This window comes from Scyliorhinus torazame, chromosome 10, assembly GCF_047496885.1.
Source record: "Scyliorhinus torazame isolate Kashiwa2021f chromosome 10, sScyTor2.1, whole genome shotgun sequence".
Taxonomy (NCBI): Eukaryota; Metazoa; Chordata; class Chondrichthyes; order Carcharhiniformes; family Scyliorhinidae; genus Scyliorhinus; species Scyliorhinus torazame.
In genome coordinates this window covers 257,781,584-257,796,913 of record NC_092716.1, presented here as the reverse complement: position 1 = coordinate 257,796,913, position 15,330 = coordinate 257,781,584, and the positions used below count along the sequence as shown (strand labels likewise).

The window sequence follows — 15,330 nt, the reverse complement described above, 5'->3', positions numbered from 1 at the left end:
ATTACCTAACAGCACGTCTTTCGGGACTTGTGGGAGGAAACCGGAGCACCCGGAGGAATCCCACGCAGACACGGGGGAGAACGTGCAGACTCTGCACAGTCACCCAAGCAGGGAATCGAACCAGGGACCCTGGCACTGTGAAGCCACAGTGCTAACCACTGTGCTACCATGCCACCCATGTAAGGTTGAACAAATTGAATAAAGGCTTTTTCCCCACCCATTTATTGCTTTAGTGCTTTCGTTTAGCATTTAATCTGTTGTTTTTGACATAGACCACATATGTAGGCATACTGGATTACAGAGAGACGCACTCATGTGGGAATGGGGCCTCCCCAGCTATCCCAAAGCTCAACACTAATTTGTGGGAGGATCCCCGAACAGCGTTTTGCTGTGTGCTTATACCAGGACAGCCATATTGAAGTAACGTTAAACAGAATGCTCGTACAGGAGGCCTGGGAAAAAGAATATAAAGCTGTTCAGTAGAACAGCAGCAGCATGCAATTATACAGTGCCTAACATGGGAAAGCACTCCGTGAGACGTCACAAGAATGCAAAAGAAATGTTTGATACCGAGCTACAGGAGGGGTCTGTTAGGGCCGATAACAAAGCCGAGTTAAAGAGGTAGGTTCAAAATGAGGGGACACGCAGATTTAGAGGGGGGATTCCAGAGCTTCAGGCCTCAGCAGCTGAAGACATGATTGCCAATTCTGGCATGATGAAAATCAGGAATGCAAAAGAGCAGCACAGCGACCAGCTTGCATTGGCTGACCCGCTAACAGTGACAACATCTGGCAGCAGCTGTGCAGCCAAATTACACAATCGTTTTCCCCCAAAACCCAAGATGTTTATTTCAACTATGGATGATTGGCAGGCATTTGCTCGGCCATGGGCCGTATAGATTACATTAATAACTGAAACTCCACAGCAAATGTGACATTCCATTGTAAGCTGAAGGAACTAGGTTGCCTTCACCTAAAATGCAGCTTGGGTGCACAACTTGCAACTGAGCACCCTGGAGTTCAATAACAGACGGAAAGGCATCAGAATCCAGTGACTGGTCAGGAATTCCGGGAAGGAATCACAGTGGAAACAAAAGGACACTTCTGACAGCTTCCGTGGACGTGAAAGAGACTCCAGGGTGGTACATTGCCTCCCTGGTGCCAGGATCCAAATGTCTCTGAAGGGGCAGGGGGCATTCTGAAGGGGGAGGGTCAACAGCCAGAGGTCATGGTATACATAGGTACTAACAACATAGGCAGGAAGTGTGACGAGGTCTTGCAGCAGGAGTTCAGGACGTTAGGTAGAAGTTAAAAGACAGGACCTCGAGGGTTGTAATCTCATGATTACTCCCTGTGCCACGTGCCAGTAAGGCTAGAAATAGGAGGATAGTGCAGCTAAACACGTGGTTAAATAGCTGGTGTAAGAGGGAGGGTTTCAGATATCTAGACCATTGGGATCTCTTGCAGGGCAGGTGTGACCTGTGCAAGGACAGGTTGCACGTAAACTGGAGAGGCATAAACATCCTGGGAGGTTTGCTAGTGTCACAGAGAAGGGTTTAAACCAGTGTGGCAGAGAGTGGGAACCAGAGGACTAGGTCAGAAGATGAAATAACTGAGGGAGAAAATAGACAAAGGGCCAGTAAGACTCATAGGAGGACCAGACAGGGAGATGTTACTGAACACAGCAGGGCTGGTGGTCTGAACTGCATTTGTTTCAATGCGAAAAGTATAACAGGTAAGGCAGATGGACTTAGCTTGGATTAGCACTCGGAACTATGATATTGTTGCCATTACAGAGACTTGGTTGAGGGAGGGGCAGGATTGGCAGCTAAACATTCCAGGATTTGTATGGTTCAGGTGGGATAGAGGTGAGTGTAAAAAGGGATTGGAGGAGTTGCACTACTGGTTAAGGAGAATATCACAGCTGTACTGAGGGAGGACACCTCAGAGGACAGTGAGGCTTTATGGGTAGAGATCAGGAATAGGAAGGGTGCAGACACAATCTTGGGGGTTTATTACAGGCCTCCCACCAGCCAGTGGGAGATAGAGGAGCAGATATGTAGCCAGATTTTGGAAAGTAAAAGCAACGGGGGTTGTTGTGGTGGGTGATTCTAATTTCCTCTATATGGACTGTGACTCACTTAGTGCCAGGGGCTTGGATGCGGCGGTGTTTGTAAGGAGCATTCAGGAGGAATTCTTGAAACAATATGTAGATAGTCCAATTAGTCAAGAGGCCATACTGGACCTAGTATTGGCAATGTGCCTGGCCAGGTGGTCAAAGTTTCAGTAGGGGAGCATTTTGGGAACAGTGACCATAATTCAGTAAGTTTTAAGGTACTGTTGGATAAAGATAAGAGTAATCCTTGGTGAAGGTTCTAAATTGGGTGGGTGGGGGGGGGGGGGGGGGGGGGGTGGAAAGAGAGAGAAGAGAAGGCTAATTACAACAATATCAGATAGGAATTGAAGAATCTAGATTGGGGGCGGATGTTTGAGGGCAAATCAACATCTGACATGTGGGAGGCTTTCAAATATCAGTTGATAGGAATTCAGGACCGGCATGTTCCCGTGAGGAAGAAAGATAAATCTGGCGAGTTTCAGGAACTTTCGATAAAGAGAGATATTGTAGGCAGAGTCTAAAAAAAAAAAAGCAGCATTTGTCAGGGCTAGAAGGCTGGGGACAGACAAAGCATGTGTGGAATATAAGGAAAGTAGGAAGCAACTTAAGCAAGGCGTCAGGAGGGCAAAATGGGATCACGAAAAGTCATTGGCACACAGGAATAAGGAAAATCCCAAGGCTTTATATACGTATATAAAGCGCAAGAGGGTAACCAGGGAGAGGGTTGGCCCACTCAAGGACAGGGAAGGGTTGGCCCACTCAAGTACAGGGGAGGGAATCTACGAGGAAATGGGTGAGGTACTAAATTAGTACTTTGCATCAATATTCACCAAAGAGAAGGATTTGGTGGATGATGAGTCTGGGGAAGGGTGTGTAGATAGCCTGGGTCACATTCAGATCAAAGACGAGGTGTTGGGCGTCTTGAAAAACATTAAGGTAGATAAGTCTCCAGGGCCTGATGGGGCCTACACCAGAATACTGAAGGCAGCAAGGGAGGAAATTGCTCGGCTCTTGACAGAAATCTTTGGATCCTCACTGTCTTCAAGTGATGTCCCGGAGGACTGGAGAACAGCCAATGTTGTTCCTTTGTTTAAGAAGAGTAGCAAGGATAATCCACAAAATTACAGGCCGGTGAGCCTCATGTCAGTGGTAGGGAAATTATTGATGAGGATTCTTCGAGAAAGGATTTACTCCAATTTGGAAGCAAGTGGAGGTATTAGTGAGAGGCAGCATGGTTTTGTGAAGGGGAGGTCATGTCTCACTAACTTGATTGCGATTTTCGAGAAAGTGACGAAGATGATTGACGAGGGCAGTGGATGTTAACAGATACTATATACCGTAGCCCAAACTATTTAAACAACTCTCCTCTGAACGTCATCATTGAATTGGATTCTACCATGCCATCAGACAGTCCAGAAAATAAACTTGTTTTCCCCTGGTTCTTCTAACACCACATAGATTATGAGGGATGGATGTAGCACTGATGTCCCTGGACCAGTAATTCAGGTCTATGCTGCGGACATGGGTTCAAATCGCACCACAATGGCGGATGGAATTTAAAAAACCCAATTCATAAAATCTGAGACAGCACAGGGGCATAGTGGTTAGCACAGTTGCCTCACGCCACCAAGGTCCCAGGTTCGATCCCGGCTCTGGGTCACTGCCCGTGTGGAGTTTGTGCATTCGCCCCGTGTTTGCGTGGGTTTCACCCCACAACTGGTTTACGGGGATAGGTTGGAGGCATGGACTTGAGTAGGGTTCTCTATACAAGGGCCGGTGCAGACTCGATGGGGTGAATGGCCTCCTGCTGCACCTTAAACTCTATGAACCCAAAGATGTGCAGGCTAGGTGGATTGGCCACACCAAATTGCCCCTTAATTGGAAAAAAATGAATTGGGTACTCTAAAGTTATTTTTAAAATAATAAAATCTGTAATTGAAAGCTGGTCTTGGTACAAGGTTGCTTCCTCACAGCGCCAGGGATTCACTATGTGTGGTGTTTGCACACCCTCCCAGTGTCTGCGTGGGTGCTCCGGTTTCCTCCCACAGTCCAAAGATGTGCAGGTTAGGTGGATTGTCCATGCTAAATTGCCCCTCAGTGTCCAATGATGTACAGGTTAGGTGAGGCTATAGGGAAAGGGCAGGGGAGTGGGCCTCGGTAGGCTCAATGGGAAACAGTTTCTCCTTATTCACTCTACCAATACCATTCAGTTTGGAATGTCTCAATCAATTCTCCCTTCAACCTTCTCCAATCCAAGGAGAACTACTGCAGTTTCCCCATTCCCTCGGCACCCTTCCCTCCGCACTCTTCATGTCCTGAATTGAACAAACAGTCAACCAGCTTGACAGTCTTTGTACTCTATTTTCCCATTAATAAAGCCAAGCATCGCATAGGCCCCATCATGTCTGGCCTGACCAACTGCAGAAAGGGAGAATCCTTTAAGTTGAGCAGAGGAGAGATTTAGTGCAGCACTGACATCCTGTCCAATTAGTCAATATTACAATGTATGTTAAATAAAGCCTCCAATTGTCAACAGTTTTTTCCCCTCAAATACTGGTTCCTGACCATTTGAATGGACACGTAGAATCACAGAATCCCTGCAGTGCAGAAGGAGGCCATTCAGCCCATCAAGTCTGCACTGACTCTGAAAAAGCACCCCACTTAGGCCCACACCCGCCCCCTATCCTCGTAACCCCAGCTAACCTGCACATCTTCAGACCATGGGCAGAAACCAGAGCACCCAGAGGAAACCCAAACAGACAATAACTCAAAGCAGAATTGAACTCAGGTCCCTGGCGATGAGAGCAGCAGTGCTAATCCCTCTGCCACCCCTCCAGCCCCTCATGTGGGAGCTTCTGCCAAGTCAGTCAAGGCCTGTGAAGGAGTTAAAAATTAAGACAGTCTTTAAAAGGGTTGAGCGGTTTCACTTTACAGCTATTTGGTCGAAACGGCAAATGGAAGAAATTTGCATATATTTTCCAAGGCCTGAGTAAAGGGAGCGATAAAAAGAACAATTTTGACAAGCTACAAAAATCAAGCCATAGCTCAAGGACTCTTGTGCAGCTTTCTAAACAGGCACCATTACTTTCTCCAGCTCAAGGAATATGTAAGTATGCATATATAATTCTCCATGTAAATAATTGTCACTGTTTCAGAACCATAATCAAACAACTTTACAACTGTATTTATAAAAAAAGTCACCTTTAATTCACATCATACAAAATAATTAATTTATTCTTCCACTGACCAAGCTTAAAAAATAACTGAGTAACTTCAAATATTACACTTTCATACAAGATTATCTAGAAGCTAACGAACAATTTCTGGGATAGTGCAGAATATTTTAAATAGTAGCTTGCATCTTAACTAGTGAGAATCCAAAAAACAAAAACAAGATCGATAAAAGTGAAGTACACGTAATAAAATGTGGACAGTTTTAATTCAATGTTGTACGTGAATGTTGCATGCAAGTGCGTGCTACAATTTCCCCCATCTTTGAACAAAGATTTAATACTCTTCCAAAGCATCTGTAAAGGCAATGTCAGTATTAAAAGTTGGAAGTGGAAGACAGTCAAATTTAAAATAAATCCCAGTTGTTTATATATTTATATCTTATATGTACACACTCAAAGCAAGAGGCAAATGGCAAATAAATTTCTTGTCCATAACTAAGTGCTTATTGGCAACTCCGATTTGTTCCATGTTCCTGCACATAGAGACAAAAGGTCAATGATTCTCCGGCTTAAAGGATGCTCAAAATCTCTATGACGCTCCGTCACGTTGCCAGACCTGGGGGCGCGAGTCACCCGTCACCAAAACATTTGGCATTCCAAACAGATGTGACTAAACGGGCCCCCTGGGCAGATGAAGGTGTGGATGCTGTCGCAGTCGCTCCAACAAATCTTCTTCAGTTGGTTCCTCTAGATCATCCCTGTTAAATTTTAAAACTAGAATTAGCCCAAAGGCATTATTCAGTTGACAATTTAAGGCTGCAGTTGACAAAGTGACATTTTCCCGAAGACGGCGAGTGAAACAACAAATTAGGCAATTTCCAGGGAGGATCGTAAAACACAAATAGAAACACCAAATAAAACCCAATTATACAAGTCTCAAAACGGAGAAGCTAAAACACATGAAAAAGACAAAATGGTATCACAGTTCATGGTGACACCCATTGAAGGAGTGAATGGCACCATTTACAATATCCCAACCCTAAAACAGCTCGAGAGAGAGAGAGAGAGAGAGCCAAGTAAAAACATTTGGATAAACTGGCCTGAAGTCTGGGGAAATTTCCCATCACCTGGATTAGATAATTAAGTGCCAAGAGGGCAACGTCACTGGAACTGCCATTTATATAAAGCTTTCCACAGCTACTGGGTGGCTCTCAGCTTAATGTCAATGAAGGATATGTAGGAAAGTCATCATTGCCAGGTCCCACTCTTTCTCCATTCAATGAAATATCCAAGTCCGTTCAAGCATTTACAAAATGCCAGCAGGTCAATTGCCCTTGGAACTGAGGGGCTTGCTGGGCCACTTCAGAGGGCATTTAAGAGTCAACTGCATTGCTGTGGGTCTGGAGTCACATGTAAGCCAGACCAGGTAAGGACGGCAGATTTCCTTCCCTGGAGAACCGGATGGGGTTTTTATGACAATTTCATGGTCATCATTAGACTCTCCCGATTTTTATTGAATTCAAATTTCACCATCTACCATGGCGAGATTCGAACCCGGAACCCCAGAGCATTATCCTGGCCTCTGGATTACTCGTCCAGTGACAATGTCACTGTGCCACTTCTTCAATGTTGTTGGAGCTGCAATCACCAAAGCAAGTGAAGTGTATTCCATCGCACTCCTGATTTGTGCTTTGTAGATGAACAATTGACTTTGGGGAGTCGAGGGTTAGTTACTCACCGCAGGCTTTCTAGCCTCTGACCTGCTCTTGGAGCCACAGGATTTATATGGCTATAGTCCATTCAGTTTCGGGTCAATGGCAACCCCCAGGATATTGATAGGGGATTGTGGTGGTAATGCCATAGAGTGTCCAGGGGCGATGGTTGGATGTTTTTGGTGCAGATGGTCATTGCCTGGCATGTGTGTGGCGTGAATGTCGCTCCCCACGTATCAGCCCCAAGCCTGGATATTGTCATAAGAACTAGGAACAGGAGTCGGCCATCTGGCCCCTCGAGCCTGCTCCGCCATTCAATGAGATCATGGCTGATCTTTTGTGCACTCAGCTCCACTCTCCGGCCCGTACACCATATCCCCAAATCCCTTTATTCTTTAGAAAAGGTATCTATCTTTTTCTTAAAACTGCTTCACTAGGCAAGGAATTCCATAGATTCACAACCCTTTGGGTGAAGAAGTTCCTCCTAAACTCGGTCCTAAATTTACTTCCCCTCATTTTGAGGCTATGCCCCCTAGTTCTGCTTTCCCCGACCAGTGGAAACAACCTGCCCGCATCTATCCTATCAATTCCCTTCATAATTTTTATGTTTCAATAAGATCCCCCCGCATCCTTCTAAACTCCAATGAGTACAGTCCCAGTCTACTCAACCTCTCGTCATAATCTAATCTCCTCAACTCTGGGAACAACCTAGTGAATCTCCTCTGCACTCCCTCCAGTGCCAGTACGTCCTTTCTCAGGTAAGGAGACCAAAACTGAACACAATACTCCAGATATGGCCTCACCAACACCTTATACAATTGCAGCATAACCTCCCTAGTCTTGAATTCCATCCCTCTAGCAATGAAAGACAAAACTCGATTAGCCTTCTTAATCACCTGTTGCACCTGCACACCAACTTTTTGCGACTTGTGCACCAGCACACCCAGGTCCCTCTGCACAGCGGCATGTTTTAACATCTTACCGTTTAAATAATAATCCATTCTGCTTCCTCCCAAAATGGATAGCCTCACACTTGGCAACATTGAATTCCATCTGCCAGAGCCTAGCCCATTCACCTAACCTATCCAAATCCTTCTGCAGACTTCCGGTATCCTCTGCACTTTTTGCTTTACCACTCATCTTAGTGTCGCCTGCAAACTTTGCCACATTGCACTTGGTCCCCAACTCCAAATCGTCTATGTAAATTGTGAACAACTGCGGGCCCAACACGGATCCTTGAGGGACCCCACTAGTTACAGGTTGCCAACCAGTGAAACACCCATTTATCCCCACTCTCTGCTTTCTGTTAGTTAACCAATCCTCTACCCATGCTGCCACTTTACCCTCTATGCCATGCATCTTTAGTTTATGCAGCAACCTTTTGTGTGGCACCAGATCTTGCTGCATTTGGACATGGACTGCTTCATTATTAGAGTCATTGTGAACGGTGAACAGGTCAGCGAACATCCCCACTTCTGAACTGGCCATGTAGATCTAATGTCAGATTAAAGTTATTAGGAATGAGATCAAGGAGTCCAAAAATGGTTTAGTATTTTCATATTAAAATCACTCATTCAGTGCAGTTTGCAAAAAAATAAGGCGGTTTTAATAGAAAAGGGCAAGGTGACAATTTTAAATGCTGATCAGTCTACCAAGGATAAGTAGAAGGCTTCTAGTTTTACTTTTAATATTACTACCAATATGAAAGAGTACTTGTACTGATGGGTATCTCCACTCACCTGAACATGTCCTGCACACTCATCTGATATTCCGACTCCTGATCGGAGAAGGATGGATGGTAGCTCCGATCCCATTTGTGAATAAAGTTCTGCAATTATTTTTAAAAATTTTAAAAATCAAAAAGCATATTGCAATTTCTACACCCCCACATCAGAACACATTAAGGGGTACAACATGGGAGTGGAGCCACAAATCGGCTCATTTCAGAGCTCCTGGCTACCAGGAAAGAGAAGCCATCAGCGACAACAATTCTTCCTCCTGGCAACAAGCTCATAAACTGAATTAACCAAATGCCTCGATCCATCAGAGTTTGTGGGGAAAGTGCACAAAAAGGGGAAGAGCGATGGAGGAAAAAAATAAGAAACCAACTTTGTTGTACCCAGAGATATTTCAGCGCATAAAAGAACAATTGTGAAGATAGTCCTTTTATCCCAACAAATGCACACTGAAGGACAGAATTACAGAATTAGCTTTAAATTGTAAATCTGGAGCTAAAACAGATCTGCTTCAAGAGGAACCTTTGTGAACAAATAAAAGTTTATGCATTAAGCAGCTTTTTCATGTTTACTTAGGAATTGCGAAAGCCCAACCCCTCCAATACTTACCTCAAGAATCAATGCCACAAAGAGGTTAACCCAAATGACAGAGGACACCAGCCACCAGGCTACAAAATAGAGTTTGGACCACCTACGAGATCAAAAGACTCACTTTAGAAATTAAAACAAGGCGCCATCCATTATAAAACGTGGCTTGCAAAAAAAATTTTAAATCTTAAAAGGCAACAATTTGTACAGAAACAAAGAAAACATTCACGTTAAAATTTGAAACAGAAACTGGTAAATTAGATTTCTCCGCAGCAATGTCCTCTTGGCAATGAGTTGGTGGGGGAAGGGGGGTGGAAAGAGTAGAGAAGGAAAAAAGGTCATGAAATACATGGAATTCCACAAGACGTTGGTAAACGAAGGCCGTTTGATTCATGCCGATGCTACTTCACCACTGGAAAGTCCCATTCCCCTACATTTTTCCCAGGCCCTTTTAAAATATTCATCTGGCTTTAAAATGCAGCTCCCTCCGAGATATCACAATCGACTTAGCTACACAGCCGCTTGTGGTATAGAGATTACACAACCCAATAACTCCTCCCAGGCTCAAAAACAGAAAACCCTTCCTAGTTTCGATCCCGCCTAATCTGAAGTTCCATCGCTGGTCATCAATTCACAAGGGTTATTTTTGTTATCGAACCTCCAAGATTATAAAAATGACTGCATGGTTGTTGCAAGAAAGCCAATTGATGCGAGTAAATATTGCGCAGGAGGTGCAGCATTAAGCAGCTTTGAAGAGGAGGCATATGCGACTTGAAGCATTGACTATATCTCTTTCCACAGGGGCAGTAAACTGGCCGAGTATTTCCAGCGTTTTAAGCTGCAATGAAAACAATGCACTTCTAGCAGCTGCTCAGGAACAATCAGACAAACCAACACTCACTTCATGCGTGGCCTTCTCCAAATGCATTGTGAAGTTAAAAGACTTCAGCACAATTTTTCCATCGCAGCTTAAATCAGAACTAAAATCCAACTTCCCCTGTCCACCTACTCTTGCACAGTTTTATAGTTTCACCAGAAGGCGTTTAATGGAACTGATCATGGCATGGAGTAACAATGCCATGATCATTCAGTTTGCTTTCAGTTCTCAATTTTGTCACAAGGTGGTGCTTCCTGATTTGTAACATTCTACACAAGTCCAGTGAGAGGAAAAAAAAAAGGGAAAAGCAAGGTCAATTGACAGTAGTTTTGGATTGTGCAACACTCCAACCTGACAAAAGGAAGCAACAACAATCCCTGCCGATTATTGCCGATTATTGCCGATTATTGCCCATTAGTTTTGATGGCAAAACATTTAAAGCCAAAAAAAAGATTTTGTTGAAAGAACAGGGTTTATAAACCCACATTATCATCAGCTGGTCATGTTATAAATGATGGTGACTTTCAGAAAAATATACACGCAACTCATGGTAATGATACAGTCTCAGTGCACCATTTCCCTTGGTTTCAAATATTGCACTTCAAACCCATAATTTCTAAACGTCTAGTTAATCTGATTGGGGCTCATTCAAAAGGAATCTCAATTAAAACCACTGCATCCCACCCAGGAACCATATGACACCAGCTTCAAAAGGGGGTAAATCCACACCACACACACCATTCCAAACATCTGTTGGCAATCCAAGATAGTGGCTATTGCCAAGCCAGGAAAGCCACTCGGCAACCCACAGTTACCGCCCGATCTCTCTGCTCTCCAATATATGAATGAGGTCCTGGATCATCTCCTGCTAAACAGACAAACTCCCCCTCCAGGAAGTGGCGATGGCCCCCAATAGGCAGATTTCCACAATAGCTTAGAGCAGGACCGGACATCATTTATAGCAAGGCTGATCTCCAGAAAAGGCCCAAAGACAGAAACCATCTTTGTTGACTTATCCTGCACCGATGACACTGGGGTGCACAGGCATGCTGTTGAAACTTCCCAAGAATAATCTGCTGTGTGACATTCAATGGCATTACCATCATTGAATCCCCCACGGTCAACATCTTGGGGGTTACTATTGAACAGAAACTGAACGGGCCAGATAAATACTGGGTCAAAATCCTGGGACTCTCTCTCTCGAATAGCTCGGTGGGTGTATCTACACCCCAGCGACAGCAGCGGTTGAAGACGACAGCTCATCACCACCCTCGCGAGGGCAATTAATGCTGGCCTAGCCAGCAAAGCCCACAACCCATAAAAACTCTACAACTAATCAAATCCAAGATCAGCAACCAACTGTTTCAGTGCAGACCTTGGAGATGAAATCAGCTGCTCTCTCACAACCAACAACGGAGTTCCAGAGGAATCAGTCCTTACACCAGCTCTCAAATGTACACGTCACTGACCTCCCTCAAATCGCTCGTTCTCTCCCAGTCACAGTTCCTTGCATATGCTGACAACATGACCCTGGCTTCAGGTTATCGAAAAAATATATTCGCCGAAGGCAGATTTCTCGGGAGGTCTAACTTCAACAAACAGAGTCAACTCAAGGCCAGGGAGGAACTTCCATGATCTGTTGGGTGGCTGAGCACTCACCCACTGTACAATGCCGAAATACCTTGGCATCACCGTTGACTGTAGATCAACATAAATAGCAACATCTCCAGAATAGAGGAGTCAAGATCCATGTGAAAGTGATCTTGGATGCAGACTGGCATGTACCACCTGGAACAGCAGAGGCAAAACACTGGGCATTGCTTCACTTGCCCTTGCTTTACCCAAAATAATATTGTTGCTCAACCCAGCTCAGAAGCCACCACACACCAGGCAGATATCCACCTCGAGGATGACATCTGGAAAGTTAAGACCAATACAGCTAGCACATATTGAAGCTCCTAATGTCCTCAGATGGAGATAAAAGGCATTTTTTTCCCTCTCCAGCGATTAATGGTCCCTGGAATTCTCTATTCCAGAAAGCAGTGGATGGCAGGTTGTCTTCAAGATTTTTGAGTTAAGAATTCTGGTAGAGTTAAGGCCACATCAGATCAGCAGTGATGTTATCAAACGGCAGGATAGCTTGGAGGGTGCCGAATGGCCTACTCTTGTTTCCAGTTTGTCGTACAAATTCACAACAGCCCCACCTCTCATCGGTGCACTTCATGCCGATTGCAAACCTCACCAACAGCAACCCGAGAACGACCAGCGTGGTGAAGGCCCAGGTTTCAGCCTTCCTCAGAAACATCTGGAGAACCCTCAATCATTTGGGAGGGGCCAGGGAAGACATGGTCGCTTGCTACTCGGGTGGAACAGGAGGAAAAATTGCTGCCATAAAAAAAAAAAAGACCACCCCCACATACTGAAACCCTGCCCAGAGTGATCCATCCTGGAGGCATCACAACCATTCAAACTACAACAATTGAAGCCGCTCATCTTCGACAATGAACTTAAATTACTTTCTCAACCATGCAAATAACACAAATTTTAAAAGGGGTTAAATTAGAACAGCAGATTGCATAAACACTTAGCTTGTATTTCCTAAACTAGAAGAGATTGAAGGTTGATCTGATGAACAGCTAGGTGATTGAAATCATTCCCTGCTATGGGGAAAATGCAGAAGCAAAAAAAAAAGTGGACATGATCTTAAAAAAGTTACAGCCAGGTCATTTAGGAGTGAAAACGGAGACCAACATTCTCAAAGAAGGCGATAGAACTCTGGAATGTTCTCTCCCTAAAAAGGTAGAGAAAATTTGAAGCTTCCGCAGACCAAAATTGGTCATTTTTCTAGACAATAAAGGGATCTGGAGCAAAATGAGCAAATCGAGTCTGGAGTAACACAGCCTCACAGTGTGGCCCCACATCTACATTCATGTAGCGCCAGTGCTGATCTCTTCAAATCAGAGACAAGAACAGGGTAGGAAAACTGGTGGGGATTTAACAAAGGGGGGAAACTAGTTCGCTTGAGCCCAATTACAAATCAGCATGAACCAAGATTTCTGGCGAGGTAGGACGCCAGAGATGGTTGAAATTCCAATCAGCAGAACGATTGAAAAAAAAAAAAAAAAAAAAAAAACTCCTCCTCAAACACCATTTTAAACGTCTACTCACGGACTTGCATATCTTGAATATACATCCAGGAAAACCTGCCAGTTGTTTACCACCATTAGATCCCAAAGGGTGACCAAAGCAGCCTATCAAACGAAACAAAATGATTAACCATTTAAGCTATTATAACCGACCTCCCAAGTATCAATATTGTAAGAGACGTGGCTGTATCAAAAAATACAGGTTTTGTTTAATTTTTCCCCATATCAATGTTGTAAGAAATTTGGTTCTTTAATAAACTGGTACTTGCTGCATTGTATAGAACTCTATATAAGATTAGCTAACAGTGTCGGTTCCCTTGCTTTCTCGCTCGAAAGACAATATCTAAACAAAAACGTCAGGGTCACGGAGTTCAGGATTGCATTTTTGGCGTTCCCAAGTTGGTAGGATAGTATCTACCTGGGGGAGGTCAAGCTGCCACCTCTTCAGATGGACCAGAGAAGGAAGATGGCAGAGTTCCTTTGACTAGCGAGCAGAATGACACCATAACAAGCTACTGAAATCAACACACGCTGTGCCAATCATCCGTTTGTACCCTGGGGTTCATTAACCACTCTGTCCTTTTGTCTAATGAATTAATGCATTGTATCTAAGCTGTTGCTTCTGTCGACTACCTGCGGCCCCCCGAATCCAAAAATGTTACAATGTCTCAAGACTAGTCACTCAACTGCTATTGTGAAAGCATGTCGCATTAATTCCCGGATCAATGCGGCTAGGAAAGAATGACAACTTACAGCAAAGTCATTAAAGTTGTTGGGCCAATAACCCAGCTGTTCATAGGTACCGCATTGAAGTGTGAGATTCGCCGGTGAAATGTTGGCGGTCAGACTGTAAAAGCAAACACATAACACGGTCTTCTTCAACTTTTAAAAACACAGTATAATCTATCACGATAAATTTCACTGCTACACAATGTGCCGCCACCCTTCCGGAGGATTAGCCAACCAAAGCATCACTGAAGCAGATGATGCAGAGAATGAGAGCAAGTAGTATTTTACAATAATCTTTTTTGTAGGTCACATGGGTATGCAGGTATACATAAATTTCAGTCAAGAATCTAAATAGAATCTGATAAAACTGACATTTTCTTTAAACTAATATTTTTTTAAATTACAGCCAGTTTCCTTCCTTTCTGAAACACAAAAATCAGTTCCAAGATTCAACCACGTGGAGAGAGCATGCTTACTCCGCGGCTCAAAAAGTTTACAAGCCGGAAGGCGGCGGCACGGCAGCACAGTGGTTAGCACCCAGCTCCAGGGTCCCAGGTTCGATTCCCCGCTGGGTCACTGTCTGTGCAGAGTCTGCACGTTCTCCCAGTGTGTGTGGGGGTTTCCTCCAGGTGCTCCGGTTTCCTCCCACAGTACAAAGATGTGCAGGTTAGGTGGATTGGCCATGCTAAAATTGCATTTGGTGTCCAAAAAGGTTAAGTGAGGGGAGGTTACTGTTAAGTAATGGGTTAAAAGTTAAGTGATGCATTAAGAGACATTGCAATTAGTTGTCTCATTTATGTTAAGTATCCAATGATTGACACGGATATGTAAAGGGGCTTCAGGTGGCCCTTGTGTCAGGCGGTGTGTTGTTGGAGTTTTGTGCAGAGGCTGTAGAAGTGAAATAAATGGTGTTTGGTGACAATGTACAGGACTTCTGACTCTTCATACAACGGTAACTAAAACGTATAACAGTTGCTGGGTTACAGGACAGGTTGGAGGTGTGGACTTGAGTAGGGTGTTCTTTCCAGGGTCTGGTGTGGCCCCGATGGGCCGGGTGGCCTCCTCCTGCACTGTAAATTCTATGATTCTAACCAGCATTCTGGTTTAGCACAGTGGGCTAAACAGCTGGCTTGTAATGCAGAACCAGGCCAGCAACACGGGTCCAATTCCCATACCGGCCTCCCCGAACAGGTGCCAGAATGTGGCGACTAGGGGCTTTTCACAGCAACTTCATTGAAGCCTACTCGTGACGAT

General features: G+C 44.4%; 1 protein-coding gene and 1 long non-coding RNA gene across 5 annotated transcripts in view; one reads left to right on the top strand and one right to left on the bottom strand.

The window, feature by feature from the left end:
* The first annotated feature begins 288 nt into the window (after positions 1-288).
* On the top strand, positions 289-15,016 carry LOC140384749 (uncharacterized). 2 transcript variants are annotated; one of them, XR_011933133.1, is made up of 3 exons: positions 289-621; positions 5,050-5,221; positions 14,483-15,016. It is a non-coding gene; the product is annotated as an uncharacterized lncRNA (long non-coding RNA). The 2 variants fall into 2 exon arrangements; XR_011933134.1 differs by lacking the exon at positions 14,483-15,016 and adding an exon at positions 10,126-10,354.
* tpcn2 (two pore segment channel 2) overlaps positions 5,300-15,330 on the bottom strand; it is a 52,945-nt gene continuing 42,914 nt past the window's right edge. For 2 of the 3 annotated variants that reach the window (XM_072466732.1, XM_072466734.1), the window contains exons 21-25: positions 14,101-14,194; positions 13,370-13,452; positions 9,346-9,427; positions 8,740-8,828; positions 5,300-6,046 (exon numbers count right to left, since the gene is read on the bottom strand). In XM_072466732.1, the coding sequence (XP_072322833.1) occupies positions 5,959-6,046; positions 8,740-8,828; positions 9,346-9,427; positions 13,370-13,452; positions 14,101-14,194 (436 nt within the window). In that variant the 3' untranslated portion in view covers positions 5,300-5,958. The remainder of the gene's footprint in view (positions 6,047-8,739; positions 8,829-9,345; positions 9,428-13,369; positions 13,453-14,100; positions 14,195-15,330) is intronic. The other variant, XM_072466735.1, reaches the window with a different exon arrangement.